The sequence below is a fragment of the Tachyglossus aculeatus genome, chromosome 21, assembly GCF_015852505.1.
Source record: "Tachyglossus aculeatus isolate mTacAcu1 chromosome 21, mTacAcu1.pri, whole genome shotgun sequence".
NCBI lineage: Eukaryota > Metazoa > Chordata > Mammalia > Monotremata > Tachyglossidae > Tachyglossus > Tachyglossus aculeatus.
Genome location: NC_052086.1, coordinates 2113266 through 2128289, shown reverse-complemented (window position 1 = coordinate 2128289; position 15024 = coordinate 2113266). Strand labels below are relative to the sequence as shown.

Below are 15024 nucleotides of genomic sequence, written 5' to 3'. Positions count from 1 at the left end.
GAGGCCCAGAGAAGTGACTTGCCCCAAATCACCCAGCTGCCAAGGGGCGGAGCAGGGATTTGAACCCATGACCTCGGGAGTCCCCAGCCCGGGCTCTTCCCACTGAGTCACGCCGCCATCCGGACCCAAGGGGGTTCAAGGCAGGTCGGACCCGCCGGCGTCCGGACGCGGACGGCGGCCACCCGAGGGTGAGGGTGGAGGAAGGGGTACCTGCTGTTGGTTCTGATGGTGCAGCTTCATGAGGTGCTGCTGTTGGGCCGCCTGCAGCTGCTGCTGCTGGGCCGCCACCGCCGCCGCCGCCGCCACCTGAAACTGCTGCTGGATGGCATTTTGGGCCTGGAATTGCTGCTGCTGTTGTTGCTGCTGTTGCTGTTGTTGCTGCTGCTGCTGCTGTTGCTGCTGCTGTTGCAAAACCACCTGCTGCTGGAACTGCTGCTGCTGCTGCTGCTGCTGCTGCTGCTGAGCCACCTGCTGCAGCTGCAGCTGGGCTGCAATCAAAGATAATAGTAATAATAATAATCAGTCGTATTTATTGAGCGCTTACTGTGTGCAGAGCACTGGACTAAGCGCTTGGGAAGTCCAAGTTGGCAACATATAGAGACAGTCCCTACCCATAATGATCAATCAATCAATCGTATTTATTGAGCGCTTACTGTGTGCAGAGCACCGGACGAAGCGCTTGGGAAGTCCAAGTTGGCAACATATAGAGACAGTCCCTACCCATAATGATCAATCAATCAATCGTATTTACTGAGCGCTTACTGTATGCACAGCACTGGACTAAGCGCTTGGGAAGTCCAAGTTGGCAACATATAGAGACAGTCCCTACCCATAATAATCAATCAATCAATCAATCAATCGTATTTATTGAGCACTTACTGTGTGCAGGGCACCGGACTAAGCGCTTGGGAAGTCCAAGTTGGCAACATATAGAGACAGTCCCTACCCATAATGATCAATCAATCAATCAATCGTATTTACTGAGCGCTTACTGTGTGCAGAGCACTGGACTAAGCGCTTGGGAAGTCCAAGTTGGCAACATATAGAGACAGTCCCTACCCATAATGATCAATCAATCAATCGTATTTATTGAGCGCTTACTGTGTGCAGAGCACTGTACTAAGCGCTTGGGAAGTCCAAGTTGGCAACATATAGACAGTCCCTACCCATAATAATCAATCAATCAATCAATCGTATTTATTGAGCGCTTACTGTGTGCAGAGCACTGGACTAAGCACTTGGGAAGTCCAAGTTGGCAACATCTAGAGACGGTCCCTGCCCAACAGTGGGCTCACAGTCTAAAAGGGGGAGGCAGAGAACAAAACCAAACATACTAACAAAATAAAATAAATAGGATATGTACAAGTAAAATAAATAGAGTAATAAGTATGTACAAACATATATAACTCACTGAATTTCTCTGTGCCTCAGTTTCCTCAGGCAAAATTGGGATTCAATACCTGTTCTCCCTCCTACTCAGACCGTGAGCCCCATGTGGGATGGAAACTGTGCCCGACCTAATGTTTGACACATAGTGAGCGCTTAAGGATTATCCCCAAACAAAAAGAGATTCAACACTGGAGACACCAGGAGAAAGGCTCCCTCAAGACAATAATGGCATTTATTAAGCGCTTACTAGGGGCAAAGCACTGTTCTAAGCGCTGGGGAGGTTACAGGGTGATCGGGTTGTCCCACGACGGGGGCTCACAGTCTTCATCCCCTTTCTAGGCTGTGAGCCTGTTGTTGGGTAGGGACCGTCTCTATATGTTGCCAGCTTGTACTTCCCAAGCGCTTAGTACAGTGCTCTGCACCCAGTAAGCGCTCAATAAATACGACTGAATGAATGAATCCCCATTTTCCAGATGAGGTCACTGAAGCCCAGAGAAATGAAGTGACTTGCCCAGAGTCACACAGCTGACAATTGGCGGGGTGGGGATTTGAACCCATGACCTCTGACTCCAAAGCCCAGGCTCTTTCCACTGTCAGAGGTGCAGGAGGGTCTAAGGAAACAGGGACCGCTCCCTTGATCCTCACGACATTCTGGGAAGGGAGCTATCCAAGGCAAAGGCCGTCTCCCGAAGGCTCTCCCTGCGCCCAGCACGGTCTTCGGCCCTTGGGAGAGTTCATTCATTCATTCAATCGTATTTATTGCGCTCTTACTGTGTGCAGAGCACTGTACTAAGCGCTTGGGAATACAAGTTGGCAACATATAGAGCCGGTCCCTACCCAACAACGGGCTCACAGTCTAGAAGGGGGTCAAAGAAAGCTACCGGAAGACTTGGATGAGAACGGAAGAGACGGCGGCCACGGAACAGCACGGGAAGGTCCGAATCGGGGGGAGTCCATAAGGTATGTTGTAGCTAATGGCGGGGAGGGGGGCTCGTGTGTCTGCACGTGGGCAGGGGCCTAATTCCGTGTGCACGTTTGGAATCGTAGAGCAGATGGGCTGGGAGCAGCGAGAAATGGCCCCGGGTTCAATTCCGGATGGGCACGGGGGCGGTCCAACGCCCGAAAGATTCAGATAGGATACAGGGAGAAGATCTGGAATGTTCTCCCTTTGGTACTGGGCTGCCCAGCCGTGTTGGCACCAGAGGAATCGGTGCGCGTAGAAATAGTCGAGCTTGGTCCAGTCATGATGATGATGATGATGGCATTTGTTAAGCGCTTACTATGTGCAAAGCACTGTTCTAAGCGCTGGATGTCCTCAAGCTCCCCGGCTTCACCCTTACTGTACTATGCCGGGTGTGACTTTCTTTGTGTGTTGGTAAAACAAGGCAAGGGAGGGATCCCAGCCGGGGGGCTCCACGCTAACACTAGTAGCTACAATGGCTATCATAAGTGCCGGAGGAGTGGGGGATGGGGCTGTCGCCATGGAAGGAATGGGGGAGAGGGGGGCAAGGACTGCATCCCAACAGGACTGCAGTTAGGACGACGGACAAGGGGATGGGACGGTCTCTGTCCAGGGGGGCCGGAGTCCTCACATCTGCCTGAGGCCTGGGTATCCAGACCAGTGGAGGGGGAATGGGGGATGATGACAGTGATACTGTCATCAATCAGTCAATCAATCAATCAATCGTATTTATTGAGCGCTTACTATGTGCAGAGCACTGTACTAAGCGCTTGGGAAGTACAAATTGGCAACACATTGAGACAGTCCCTACCCAACAGTGGGCTCACAGTCTAAAAGGGGGAGACAGAGAACAGAACCAAACATACCAACAAAAAAAATAAATAGGATAGAAATGTACACATCCGCCAAGCTAGCTCTCTTCCTCCCTTCAAGGCCTTGCTGAGAGCTTACCTCCTCCAGGAGGCCTTCCCAGACTGAGCCCCTTCCTTCCTCTCCCCCTCGTCCCCCTTGCCATCCCCCCCATCTTACCTCCTTCCCTTTCCCACAGCACCTGTATATATGTATGTTTATACATATTACCCTATTTATTTATTTATTTATTTAGCTTGTACATATCTATTCTGTTTATTTTATTTTGTTAGTATGTTTGGTTTTGTTCTCTGTCTCCCCCTTTTAGACTGTGAGCCCACTGGTGGGTAGGGACTGTCTCTATATGTTGCCAATTTGTACTTCCCAAGCGCTTAGTACAGTGCTCTGCACATAGTAAGCGCTCAATAAATACGATTGATGATGATGATACTGAACCCAGAGGAAGGAATGGGCAGGGTTAAAGGGCCTGGGATGAGCGCTCAGCCATCACGGTCAGGAGAAGCGGGGGGAGAGGGTGCCTAGGGCCACAGCTGGGCCTTTGACGAGCTCTCCTTGGGTTGAGGAGGGGGTTCTGGGCGGAGAATTTGCAACTGGCTCCGGGGTTCCCTCCCGCCTGCCCACACCCCCGGTGTGGAGGCTGTCTCTGAGTCCCGGGGGGCCTGTTTTTGTTCCTCCATCCCCCCAGAGGCTAGGAGGAGGCCGCCCACTCTCCCGGGAACCTGAGCACCCTCCAGCCCCCAGGGCACAATGGTACTTACTTTGCTGGGTGGCGGCGGAGACAACAGACAAGCCGTGAGGGGCCATTCCGGAGGTGCCAGGGGGCGGCTGCCCCGACAGGGTCATTGCCTGGCCCACGGCGCCAAGCCCCCCGAGCCCCCCTAGGGCCTGCCCTGGACCACGCGTCGCCATGCCAATCCCAGCGGCTCCTGCTGCGGGGGGGCCCGTTAGGTTCTGCAGCGCGTTCATGGGATCTGTGGGAACACAACCGGGGAAAGGGTGGCGGCGACGCAGAGGGACGGGTATGTGCCGCCAGCGTTCCCCAAAATGAAGCATCCCCAAGTTCAGGGGGGTTCACTCGGGAAAAGGGTCACAGGGACCTCTATGCAGTCCAGGACCCGCCCAGAGACTCCGGTCCCCAGGTTAGTCCGGAAGGATGGACCCGTCGGACCGAACCCAGATTCTCCAGGAGCCCACGGGGGTCCCAAGGCTCGAGCCCGTCTGGGGTCTGCCCTCTCTCGCTTGGCCCGAACCAGCGGCTATGGGGGACTAGCGAGAGGGAAGCGGGAATCACCCCGGCTCACGAGCTGGCTGTGGGGAGCAGAGTCGGAGAAGCCAGGTGCCCGGCGGGAAGGGTGCCCCGGGAAGCTGTCAAGTCATCTCTGGGCACAGGCTGAGAGATCCCTGGGGCAGGGATTGGGTCCGAACTTGTTGGCAAATCCCTTCCTCCGCACCAAGAACTTGCTGGCGAGTGGCACGGCTTCTCTCCGCACCCGGCCCCAGATCCAGACATGGCGGGGGCCAGGCTGATAGGATCTAAGCAGCGCAGCTTCTCACTCCTCCCTCAGAGCCAGGGGCTGAGAGGGCCGGGAACCCTCGCTTCTTGTAATACAGGGCTACTCCCGCTCCCTGTCACCTGGAGTTTGAGATGCTGTTTCCAGCTGGCTGCACGGTGAGCACTGCCATGGGAGCACACTTCTAAGCCCGGTCTGCAGACACCGTTAACGCAAGACCGGATTAAGCTGAACGTTGCCTCTGAATTCCCAGGTGATGCGGTGGATGACCTGACTGGCCCCCACGGTCGGCCGTGGCTGGAGGGACTGAGGCAGGACCGGCCCTGGACCCAAAGTTGTCCTTGTGTGTCTCCCGTTCACAGCCATAAAGAAAGGGGTTGGACAACCCCACAACCCTGTAGGCCATCAGGCTGGCTTGAAGCATCAGGCCACGTGGTCACCGGGCCTGAGGTGAACGTGTTTCTGAAGGGGTCCGAACAGGCTAGTGTCTGGAGCCGGCAACATCAAGCCGATCAAGGACGACGAGATGCTCCACAAGATGGTAAGTGCAGTGCCCTCCTATCTTCTTCCTCACCCTGATTTACTCCCTTTATTCACCCCCTCAGACCCACAGCACTTATGGCCAGAACCCTAAGTTTGAGCGATTTTTCGTCTCCCCTTCTAGAGCGTAAGCTTGTGGTGGGTAGGGGGAAAGTGTGCTAGTTTGGTGGATTTGAAGATGGAAGGCATTCCAGGCCAGAGGTGGGACGTGGGCGAGGGGTCGATGATGGGACAGGCGAGAACGAGGCACAGTGATAAGGTTAGCGGCACCGGAGGAGCGGAGTGTGTGGGCTGGGATGTAGGAGAGAAGGGAGGTGAGGTAAGGTGATGGAGAGCATTGAAGCTGATAGGAGTTTTTGCTTGATACAGAGGTTGACAGGCAACCACCGGAGATTTTTGAGGAGGGGGGTGACATGTCCAGAACGTTTCTGTAGAAAGATAATCCAGGCCGAAAGTGAATTATAGACTGAAATGGGGAGAGACAGGAGGCTGGGCGATCAGAGAGGATGCTGATGCAGTAATCCATTCGGGACAGGATGAGTGACTGTACTAACGTGATAGCGTTTTGGATGGAGAGGAAAGGGTGGAAGTTGGCAGTGTTGTGGAGGTGAGACCGACAGGTTTTGGTGACGGATTGGATGTGTGGGGTGAATGACAGAGCGGAGTCAAGGATGATGCCAAGTTTGTGGGCTTGTGAGATGGGAAGGATGATAATGCTGTCTATAGTGACAGGGAAGTCAGGGAGAGGACAGGGTTTGAGAGGGAAGATAACGAGCTCCGTCTTGGACATGTTAAGTTTTAAGTGGCGGAGGACATCCAGGTGGAGATGTCCTGAAGGCAGGAGGAGATATGAGCCTGGAGGGAGGGAGAGAAAACAGGGGAGGAGACACAGATTTAGGAATCATCCACGTAAAGATGACAGTTGAAGCCGTGGGAGCGATTGAGTTCACCGAGGGAGTGAGTATAGATGGAGAACAGAAGGGGACCAAGAACTGACCCTTGAGGAACCCCTATGGTTAGGGGATGGGAGGGGGAGGAGGACCCTGTAAAGGAGACTGAGAATGAAGGGCCAGAGAGATGAAGTTCAGAACCATGAGAGGACAAGGTCAGTGAAGTCAAAGTTGGATAATGTGTCGAGGAGAAGGGGATGGTCCACAGTGTCAAAGGCAGTTGAGAGGTCGAGGAGAATTAGGATAGAGTAGGGACCATTGGATTTGGCAAGAAGGAGGTCACTGGTGACCTTGAGAGAGTGGCTTCAGTGGAGTGGAGGTGATTGAAGCAAGATTGGAGGGGGTCCAGGAGAGAGTTGGAGGAGAGGAATTTGATGCAGCGAGTGTAGACGATTCACTCCAGGAGTTTGAAAAGGAAGGGAAGGAGGGAGATGGGGCGATAACTGGAGGGGATTGTGAGGTCCAGGGAGGGTATTTTAGGATGGGAATGTTTGAAGGCCGAGGGGAAGAAGACACATGGAAAGTGAGCGTTTGAAGATGGAAGTTAAGGAGGGGAGGAGGGAAGGGGTGAGAGTTTTTATAAGGTAGAGGGGGTGGTACTTGAGAGGAGGGAGATCTCTGAAGACACTGCTGGGAAGGATGGGAAAGTAGAAGAGGGGGTCGGGGTGACTTTGGGGAGCTCAGACCTGATGGTGTTTATTTTCCTAATGAAGTAGGTGGCCAGATAGTTGAGGGTGAGGGATGGGGGAGAGGGAGGAACAGGGGGCCTGAGGAGGGAGTTAAATATCTGGAAGAGCTGACGAGGGTGATGGGCATGGGTGTCAATAAGGGAAGAGAAATAGTTCTGCCGGTGGACAAGGTTGGCCTGGTGTTTAGGTTTCCGCCGGCCGCGTTCAGTGGCTGGAGCATAAGAGCGAAGGAGGCGGACAGTGGAGATGATCCAGGGCTGTGGGTTATGTGAGAGCGACGAAGGGACAGGGGAGCCAGGGAGCCCCCCAACCCCACAGCACTCGTCTGTAATTTTACTTATTTGTATTGACGTCTGTCTCCCCCCTCTCTAGACTGTGAGCTTGTTGTGGGCAGGGAATGTCACTGTTTATTACTGTATGGTACTTTCCCAAGCGCTTAGTACAGTAAGCGCTTAATAATTGTGATTGAATGACTGAACGAACAGGTGACCGGCAAGCTGGTGTTGGAAGAGTCTTCCGGAGGGGATACCAACAGGTCGGGCGGTGAGGGTCGTGACAGGGCTTCGACAACGCCACCCTCCCGGCGCTGCTCTGTGCCGATCCCCATGGACAAGGCCCCACCCCTGGGGAAGAAGTCGTGGAGAGGACTGGCGGCGGCCGGGCCAAGTCGGTCTCCACCGCGATCCGACGGGGAGCCTGGAGAAACGGCGACATCCCACCCACCGGCACCCAGAAACCCTGCCCGGCTCGGGGAAGCCCCTCGTTCCGGGACTATGGAATGAGGAAAACTGACCCTTACAGCCAAGCTCCAACCCGGATCCACTGCCAGGCTGAGCTAACCGGTGACCCTCAAGGATGGACATTCACCCTCGGCAAGAGCCCCACGCTCACCAGGCCGCCGCCGTCGCCTGGCTGGAACCAGAGAAATGACACTGAAATCCCATCCAGGTGGGTGAGGGTCGTAGGAGCACCGGACGGCCAGTTCTGGCCAAGGGCCGCGGCCCCCAGGCCTGGGAAAACCCCTCACTAAGCAGCTGGGAGACTGGGGGATGCCCTCGTTTTTCTCTGCTTGCAACCGGGGGCCTCGGCTCGCCACGACAGATGCCCGCCCTGCACTAGCCTCAGGCCTGCAGTGTCCCAGCCAACCAACCTGATGCACAGACAGCGGTGACTGCTCACGGGACATCACCACCGTTTCCGATAAAAGGATAAGACCCACAGCGGGAGAATTCTTTTGCCTACGGCGGTGGTGACCGCAGCAAGAAGGCATTTTGGGAGATGGGGGAATGGGATGGGGACGGACTGCCCAGTCTGAGCAGAGAAACACATCAAGCCAGCCGCCGAAAGAGACGCCCATGCCGGCACGTGTCCTCAGGGCCGGGTGGGGAGCTCGGGGCAGAGTGAAAATGGGAGAGGCGGGCCGTGGCTGCCAGCGGCAGAGTTTCTCCCCAACCCGGGCCCAAGCGGGCACACATACCAACCCTGCCGACCAAAAGGGCCACCACCATCACAATGGGGATATCATTTTTACACCCGAATGGCCACTCCAGGATTTCTCTTTCATCGGGGCCGGTTCCGGACTTTTCCGGCCTCCCTCCACCGTACAGGGGAGTGAGGAACAGGCAGGAGGGGTGAGATTTTGTTCTCCCTCTGCAGCCAGAAAGGTGTTTCTGCTCCAAACCGTTGATTGGGTGACCCTGGCCTCTTGGAGACCGGGAGAGGGTGGGCAGGAGCAGGTAGGAGCCCCACCTCTTCCCACACACTGGGATGGGAAGGAGGGAGTTGCGGTTAAGAGAAGCTAAGCACGTCGCCCGTGCGAGCGGGGAGCTGGGACCAGAAGGCGAGCCACAGATGTCTCTGGAAGCGGCCGCGTGCTGGGCCTCGAGGAAAGAGAACCTCCACCCCGACATCCCGGACAGTCACTACCAACTTGAACCTCAGAAAGCAAGCAAGCTCTTACCGGCAACTGAAGCTTGAGACTTCTTGTTATCTAGTGGGAAGAAGAGAGACAAAGAGTTCCTGGCACCTCCCGCTTCCACGGCATCGTCGCCCCGCTGCCTTGCCCTCCGCCCACGTGCCCGGGACCGGAGGGGGATTAGGAAAGCGGACGAGGACTAACGCCGATCCAAAGCGGTCATCTGTGGTGCCAAAAATCCTCCACCCTTCCCACAGTTGGTTCCCTGGTGGCTGTCTCCTGACCACCAACACGGGAGACACGGTCAGGGCTCGTGTCGGTGTGGAGCTCAGAGGAGGCCGGGTCCATGGAGGACGTTGGTCAGGGGAGGGGAACTGCCCTCTTCTTTGGCGGGGAGAGACTGGACGAGTCCCGAAAAGAAGAAACCGGGGGGGGGGCTTTGGACCGTGGATGGTCAAGGCTTCGGCGGACGGGTGCCTGGACGTAACCTGGGGCTTCGCAAGAGCGGAACAGGATTGGGGAAACCCGGGAGAAAATCCCAGAGAAGCCATTCGGGGCGGGATGGAAAAAGGTCCCACTCATGGGAATCGGTCCCTGCATCTCCTAAGAGCCCCAGGACAGAGGACAGGCCACACCCAGGCCCGGTAGAGATTCTCTCAGCGACTCCGGCGGGTACTTACGGATGTCTCGGAAATGGATGATAAGACGGGCCACCAGAGAAAGGTATTCCTCCTGAAACCCAAAACAGGAAGCAGATGAGTCCAGGGTGAGGAAGCCAGTTTCTCATGACTCAACATTTCCCCTCTCCCAGCGCGGCTCCCTCGGCCCATCGGAGTCATCCCTTCCGCCGGCCAGGCGGGCTCGGAGTCCCTCGCGGGCCGGTGGCCGCATCCGCCCCAAAGGGAGCCGGCGGGCCCGGGGCTCCCTCTCCATCAAAGAGGCGGCCGCCTTCTGACTCAGATAGCCCGCGGGGGTGGGGGCGGATGTGATCCGAGATCCATAGCGCCGGCATGCCGGGGGGGGGGGGCCGTCCAGCGGGATAACATTTTCCGATCTTGTTCCCAGGTGATTTCTTCAACCCTCCGTGGGACGGGGAAAGGTCGGACACCTAACACCGTTTAACTGTGGTGGACGGGGGGCCCAGCCTAGCAGCCCACCCCTTTAGAGAGGGGTGTCCACCCACGGGAACGGAAACACTGCGGGTCTGTCCTTCTGCCTGCCCCGTTTCCCGTCTGCGAACCCTGCATCTCCTCCGTCCCTTCCTGGGCCTTCTCCCCGCCTTTTCCCGTGAATCCTCCCAGCTGTCCGTCTGCTTCCGTACCTAGCTCCCTTCGGCTCCCAACTTTCCCTGTCTGGAATTTACTGCAGTGCTCGTCTCCCCGGCCAGACGGTGCGCTCCTCCGAGGGCCAACTCACTCTACTGCACTTTAGTCAGGCCGGTGAGGAGCAGTGTGGCTCAGTGGAAAGAGCACGGGCTTTGGAGTCGGAGGTCAGGGGTTCAAATCCTGGCTCTGCCCATTCATTCATTCATTCAGTCGTATTTACTGAGCGCAACTGTCAGCTGTGTGACTTTGGGCAAGTCCCTTAACTTCTCTGTGCCTCGGTTACCTCATCTGGAAAACGGGGATTAAGACTGTGAGCCCCCCCGTGGGACAAGCTGATCACCTTGTAACCTCCCCAGCACTTAGAACAGTGCTTTGCACATCAATCAATCAATCAATCAATCGTATTTATTGAGCGCTTACTATGTGCAGAGCACTGTACTAAGCGCTTGGGAAGTACAAATTGGCAACACATAGAGACAGTCCCTACCCAACAGTGGGCTCACAGTCTAAAAGGGGGAGACAGAGAACGGAACCAAACATACCAACAAAATAAAATAAATAGGATAGAAATGTACAAGTAAAATAAATAAATAGAGTAATGAATATGTACAACCATATATACATATATACAGGTGCTGTGGGGAAAGGAAGGAGGTAAGATGGGGGGATGGAGAGGGGGACGAGGGGGAGAGGAAGGAAGGGGCTCAGTCTGGGAAGCGCTTTATAAATGCCATCATTATTATTATTACTGTGCTTTCCCACGCCCTTAGCACAGCACTCTGCACAAAGTAGGGGCGTAGTCACTACTTCTGACTGATCGGCAGTCTCCCAGGTTATCTGGAGGCCTCCCCCTGGGGAGGGTAAGCCCTGGAGCTCCATCCTGCCACCCTCCCGTCCGGCCCTCCATCCCTTCCTCCCTCTCCGCCCCCACCGAACGGAGACCATGAGCAGCATCCCGGGCGAGGGACCCCAGCCCGCGGCGCGGACGTCAACTGGAAATCCAGGTAGGGGCTACCACCCACCCCGCAGCCTGGCCCTGTCTGGGGGCGGCCACGCAACCCCGCGGGCCTGGGGCTCTCACCCGGGTCTTGGCCTTCAGGAACACGTGGCTCTCCATGTCCTTGCTCGACTTACTGTGGGCCACGCCGGCTTTGCGCATCACGTCATCGCTGCAACGCAAGAGGTAGGCGATCGATCAGTCGGAGATATCTGCACTTACCTCCCTCCCGCCGGTCGAACCGATACAATACACCGTCCACAGGGGCCATCACCCATCCCGTACCACCACTCACACGGCCGCTCCTCCAACCCCCTTTCGGCTCCCGGGTTCCTCCGCATCACTAAAAAACGCCTCACCAGGCGCTTCAAAGTCCTCCGCCTCACGTCACAGCCCTTTCCACCAGCTCGCCTTCTATCTGCCCCCCTCCCCGGACTCTCCCGCCACCTCCGACCCCTCACACACGCCCTTCTCCCAGCAAGGAGCACGTCTCTCCCCGACCGGCCCCCAGCTCTCTCCATGTTCAAATCCCACCTCTTCCAACAAGTCTTCCATGACTCCCACCTAACACTGAGTCATCAGGCCCCGCCGGTCACCTCCACCGCTTGGGATCTATTCATACCTTTCCTCACATCGTGCCTATCTAGCCAGTTGTAGATCCTCATTACCCTATCATCATCATTAATCGTATTTATTGAGCGCTTACTGTGTGCAGAGCACTGTACGAAGCACTTGGGAAGTCCAAGTTGGCAACATATAGAGACAGTCCCTACCCAACAGTGGGCTCACAGTCTAAAAGGGGGAGACAGAGAACAAAACCAAACATACTAACAAAATAAAATAAATAGAATAGATATGTACAAGTAAAATCTGTCTGCCCCATTAGAGGGAAAGCTCCTTAGGGGCAGGGAATGTGCCTGGGGCTCGCGATGGACTTCCTCCAGTGCTTAGTACATTCATTCATTCAATCGTATTTATTGAGCGCTTACTGTGTGCAGAGCACTGTACAAGTTGGCAACATATAGAGACGGTCCCTACCCAACGGCGGGCTCAAGTCCCCGGCCACTGTCCCGATCCATGATGTCAAATCTTTTCCCACTCCCAGAGCGGCCAGAAACGGGGCGTCTTTGGCCCCAGGCCCGTGCTGGCCATTCTCCCGGTCAGGCCGGGGCCGGTTTGGGGAGGGAAAGCAATACCAAGGGGGCAAGGCGACATGGACACGCCATCACAGCCAACGGCTTTAATTCCAAGGTGCCGCACGCCAGGAATGGAGGGAGAACAAGAGGGGACGGGGATTCCTCAGCTCCTCCGGACTCGGCTCCGCTCTCTCACTCCCGGCTGGCTGTTGGTCTCGAGCAGGGGACAGTTGGGTGGGATACTATGGTGGTTCAGTTCCCCATGTCCTCAATTCTGGAGCTGGGAGTCGGGGGAATCCGTTACTGACTCGTAGAGGATGTTTCCACTTGCCCCGGGCAATGCTCCAGTTCCCGAGGAACTTTCCCGGGTTCTCATCAAACCTGATTCTGAAGCCCTTATTTCCCTATCTTTAAGCCCTTCTGCTTCCCCCAACCTATAATGTATTCCAGTGTTGGTCTCCCCTTGACCTACTGGAATACTGGGGGAAGAGTCAGGGATGAAGAGAGGGGAGTGGGGGTGTCGTATGGCGTGTGATGGGCCGTCAGGGGAGAGTCAAGGATGGAGAAGTTTAAGTCAGGGGTGTAGAATGGTCCATGCTGGGAGAGAGTCAGAGATAGAGGGGAGAATCAGAGGTGTGGGATGGCCCATGCTGGGTCACCGGGGGAGATTCGGGGATGGAAAAGGGGGTCAGGGGAATTGGACGGTCTGCGCCGAATCGGTGGGGGAAGAAATGAGAGTTACTATGTAGGATGGTCCATACTGAGTCACCGGGTGGGATGGTCCGTGCTGGGTCACGGAGGGAGAGTCGGGGATGGAGAGGGCAGAGTGAGGGAAGTGGGATGGTCTGGGCTGGGCCACTGGGCGAGGGTCAGGGATGGAAAGGGGAGTCGGGGGGGCACTGGATGGTCTGCACTGAGTCAGCGGGCGAGAAAGGAGAGTTGGTGTGTTGGATGGTCTGAGCTGAGTCACTGGGACAGACTCATTGATGGAGAGGAGAGAGTCAGAGGTGTTGGATGCTCCACTCTGGATCTCGGGGGACAGAGTCAGGGATGGAGAAATGAGAGCCAGGGGATGTCTTTAGGGATGGGTGTCCAGGTGGGCAACCAGTGTCCAGTTCCTTCTACAAACTGCCCTCACTCCCTCCTACCTGGACCGTGCTCCTCCTCCCGATCCGGCTGCCCACCGGACTCCCCATCTTCCTGAATCCTGTCCCTTCTGGGAAGCCTTCCCTGACTAAGCCCTGGTCTACCCCTCCTCACCATGGGTGCCTCTCACCCCCCACCCCATCGCCCCCGGCCCCCCCAGAAGGGTAAGGGGGAGCACGTGGGGCTTCCATCCCTTCCATTCCATTTCTCCCCCCCTTCTAGACTGTGAGCCCACTGTCGGGTAGGGGCCGTCTCTATATGTTGCCAACTTGTACTTCCCAAGCGCCTAGTACAGTGCTCTGCACACAGTAAGTGCTCAATAAATACGATTGATGATGATGATGATATTGATGATGATGATGATGATCAATATGATCGATGGGGGGGCGGGCCTGGGCTGAGCTTCCGCGGTAGGGCGGAAGGGGGCGCCGGCGGGCGAAGGGAGAGCCGGGGGCGCGCGTGCAGCCCCGCCTAAGGGCGGAAGGGGGCGCCGGCGGGACGGAGGGGAGCCGGGGACGCGCGTGCTGCCCCGCGGGAGGACGGAAGGGGGCGCTGGCGGGCAAAGGGGGAGCCGGGGGCGCGCGTGCTGCCCCGCCTGAGGGCGGAAGGGGGCGCCGATGGGGCGGAGAGGAGCCGGGGGCGCGCGTGCTGCCCCGCGGGAGGACGGAAGGGGGCGCTGGCGGGCAAAGGGGGAGCCGGGGGCGCGCGTGCTGCCCCGCGGGAGGGCGGAAGGGGGCGCCGGTGGGGCAAAGGGAAGCCGGGGGCGCGCTTGTTGCCCCGCCTGAGGGCGGAAGGGGGCGCCGATGGGGCGGGGAGGAGCCGGGGGCGCGCGTGCTGCCCCGCGGGAGGGCGGAAGGGGGCGCTCTGGGGCGGAGAGGGAGCAGGGAGCGCGCGCGCGCTGCTGCCCCCCCCACCCGGGGATAAAGGGGCGGGGCTTGGCCTCGTTCCGGCGCCGGGGGAGGGGGCGGGGCCGAGCGGGGAATCCCCTCCCCCCCGCGGCCTCCCCAGCCGCCCCCCCCCCCCGCCGCCCCCAGCCCCTCCGGCCCGCCGGCGGCGCCCACTCACATCTGGCTGACCAGCTTCTGCCGGAAGGCGGCGCTGCGCCAGTCGCTGTCCTGCCCCGCCACCTCCATCGCCGCCCCGCGCGCTCCCCCTCCTCCACCTCCTCCTCCTCCCGGGCGGCCTGGCCTGGGCGTCCCCCCCCTTGACCCGGAAGTGGTCCCCGCCGGCGCGGGGATCCCCGGAAGTGAAAGCGGCCTGCCGCCGCCGGGCCTGCTGGGAAATGGAGTCCAGGGCGAGGCCTCAGCGGGGAGCGCGCGCGCGCCCCCAACATGGTAAGCGTTTAACAAATACCAACATTATTATTATTATTATTATTATCTGGGGAGAGTCGCTTCACTTCTCTGGGCCTCACTTACCTCATCTGGAAAATGGGGATGAAAGAAATACCAACATTATTATTATTATTATCTGGGGCGAGTCGCTTCACTTCTCTGGGCCTCACTTCCCTCATCTGGAAAATGGGGATGAAAGATTGGGAGCCCCACGGGGGACAACCCCATCACCTTGTATCTACCTCAGCGCTTAGAACAATG

General features: G+C 57.3%; 1 protein-coding gene across 1 annotated transcript in view; it reads right to left on the bottom strand.

Moving 5' to 3' along the window:
- MED15 (mediator complex subunit 15) overlaps positions 1–14577 on the bottom strand; it is a 43831-nt gene extending 29254 nt beyond the window's left edge. Inside the window, exons 1-6 of the mRNA XM_038762337.1 lie at positions 14495–14577; positions 11232–11319; positions 9506–9557; positions 8871–8900; positions 3979–4191; positions 211–488 (exon numbers count right to left, since the gene is read on the bottom strand). Of these exons, the coding sequence (XP_038618265.1) occupies positions 211–488; positions 3979–4191; positions 8871–8900; positions 9506–9557; positions 11232–11319; positions 14495–14562 (729 nt within the window). The 5' untranslated portion in view covers positions 14563–14577. The remainder of the gene's footprint in view (positions 1–210; positions 489–3978; positions 4192–8870; positions 8901–9505; positions 9558–11231; positions 11320–14494) is intronic.
- Positions 14578–15024: the final 447 nt, after the last annotated feature.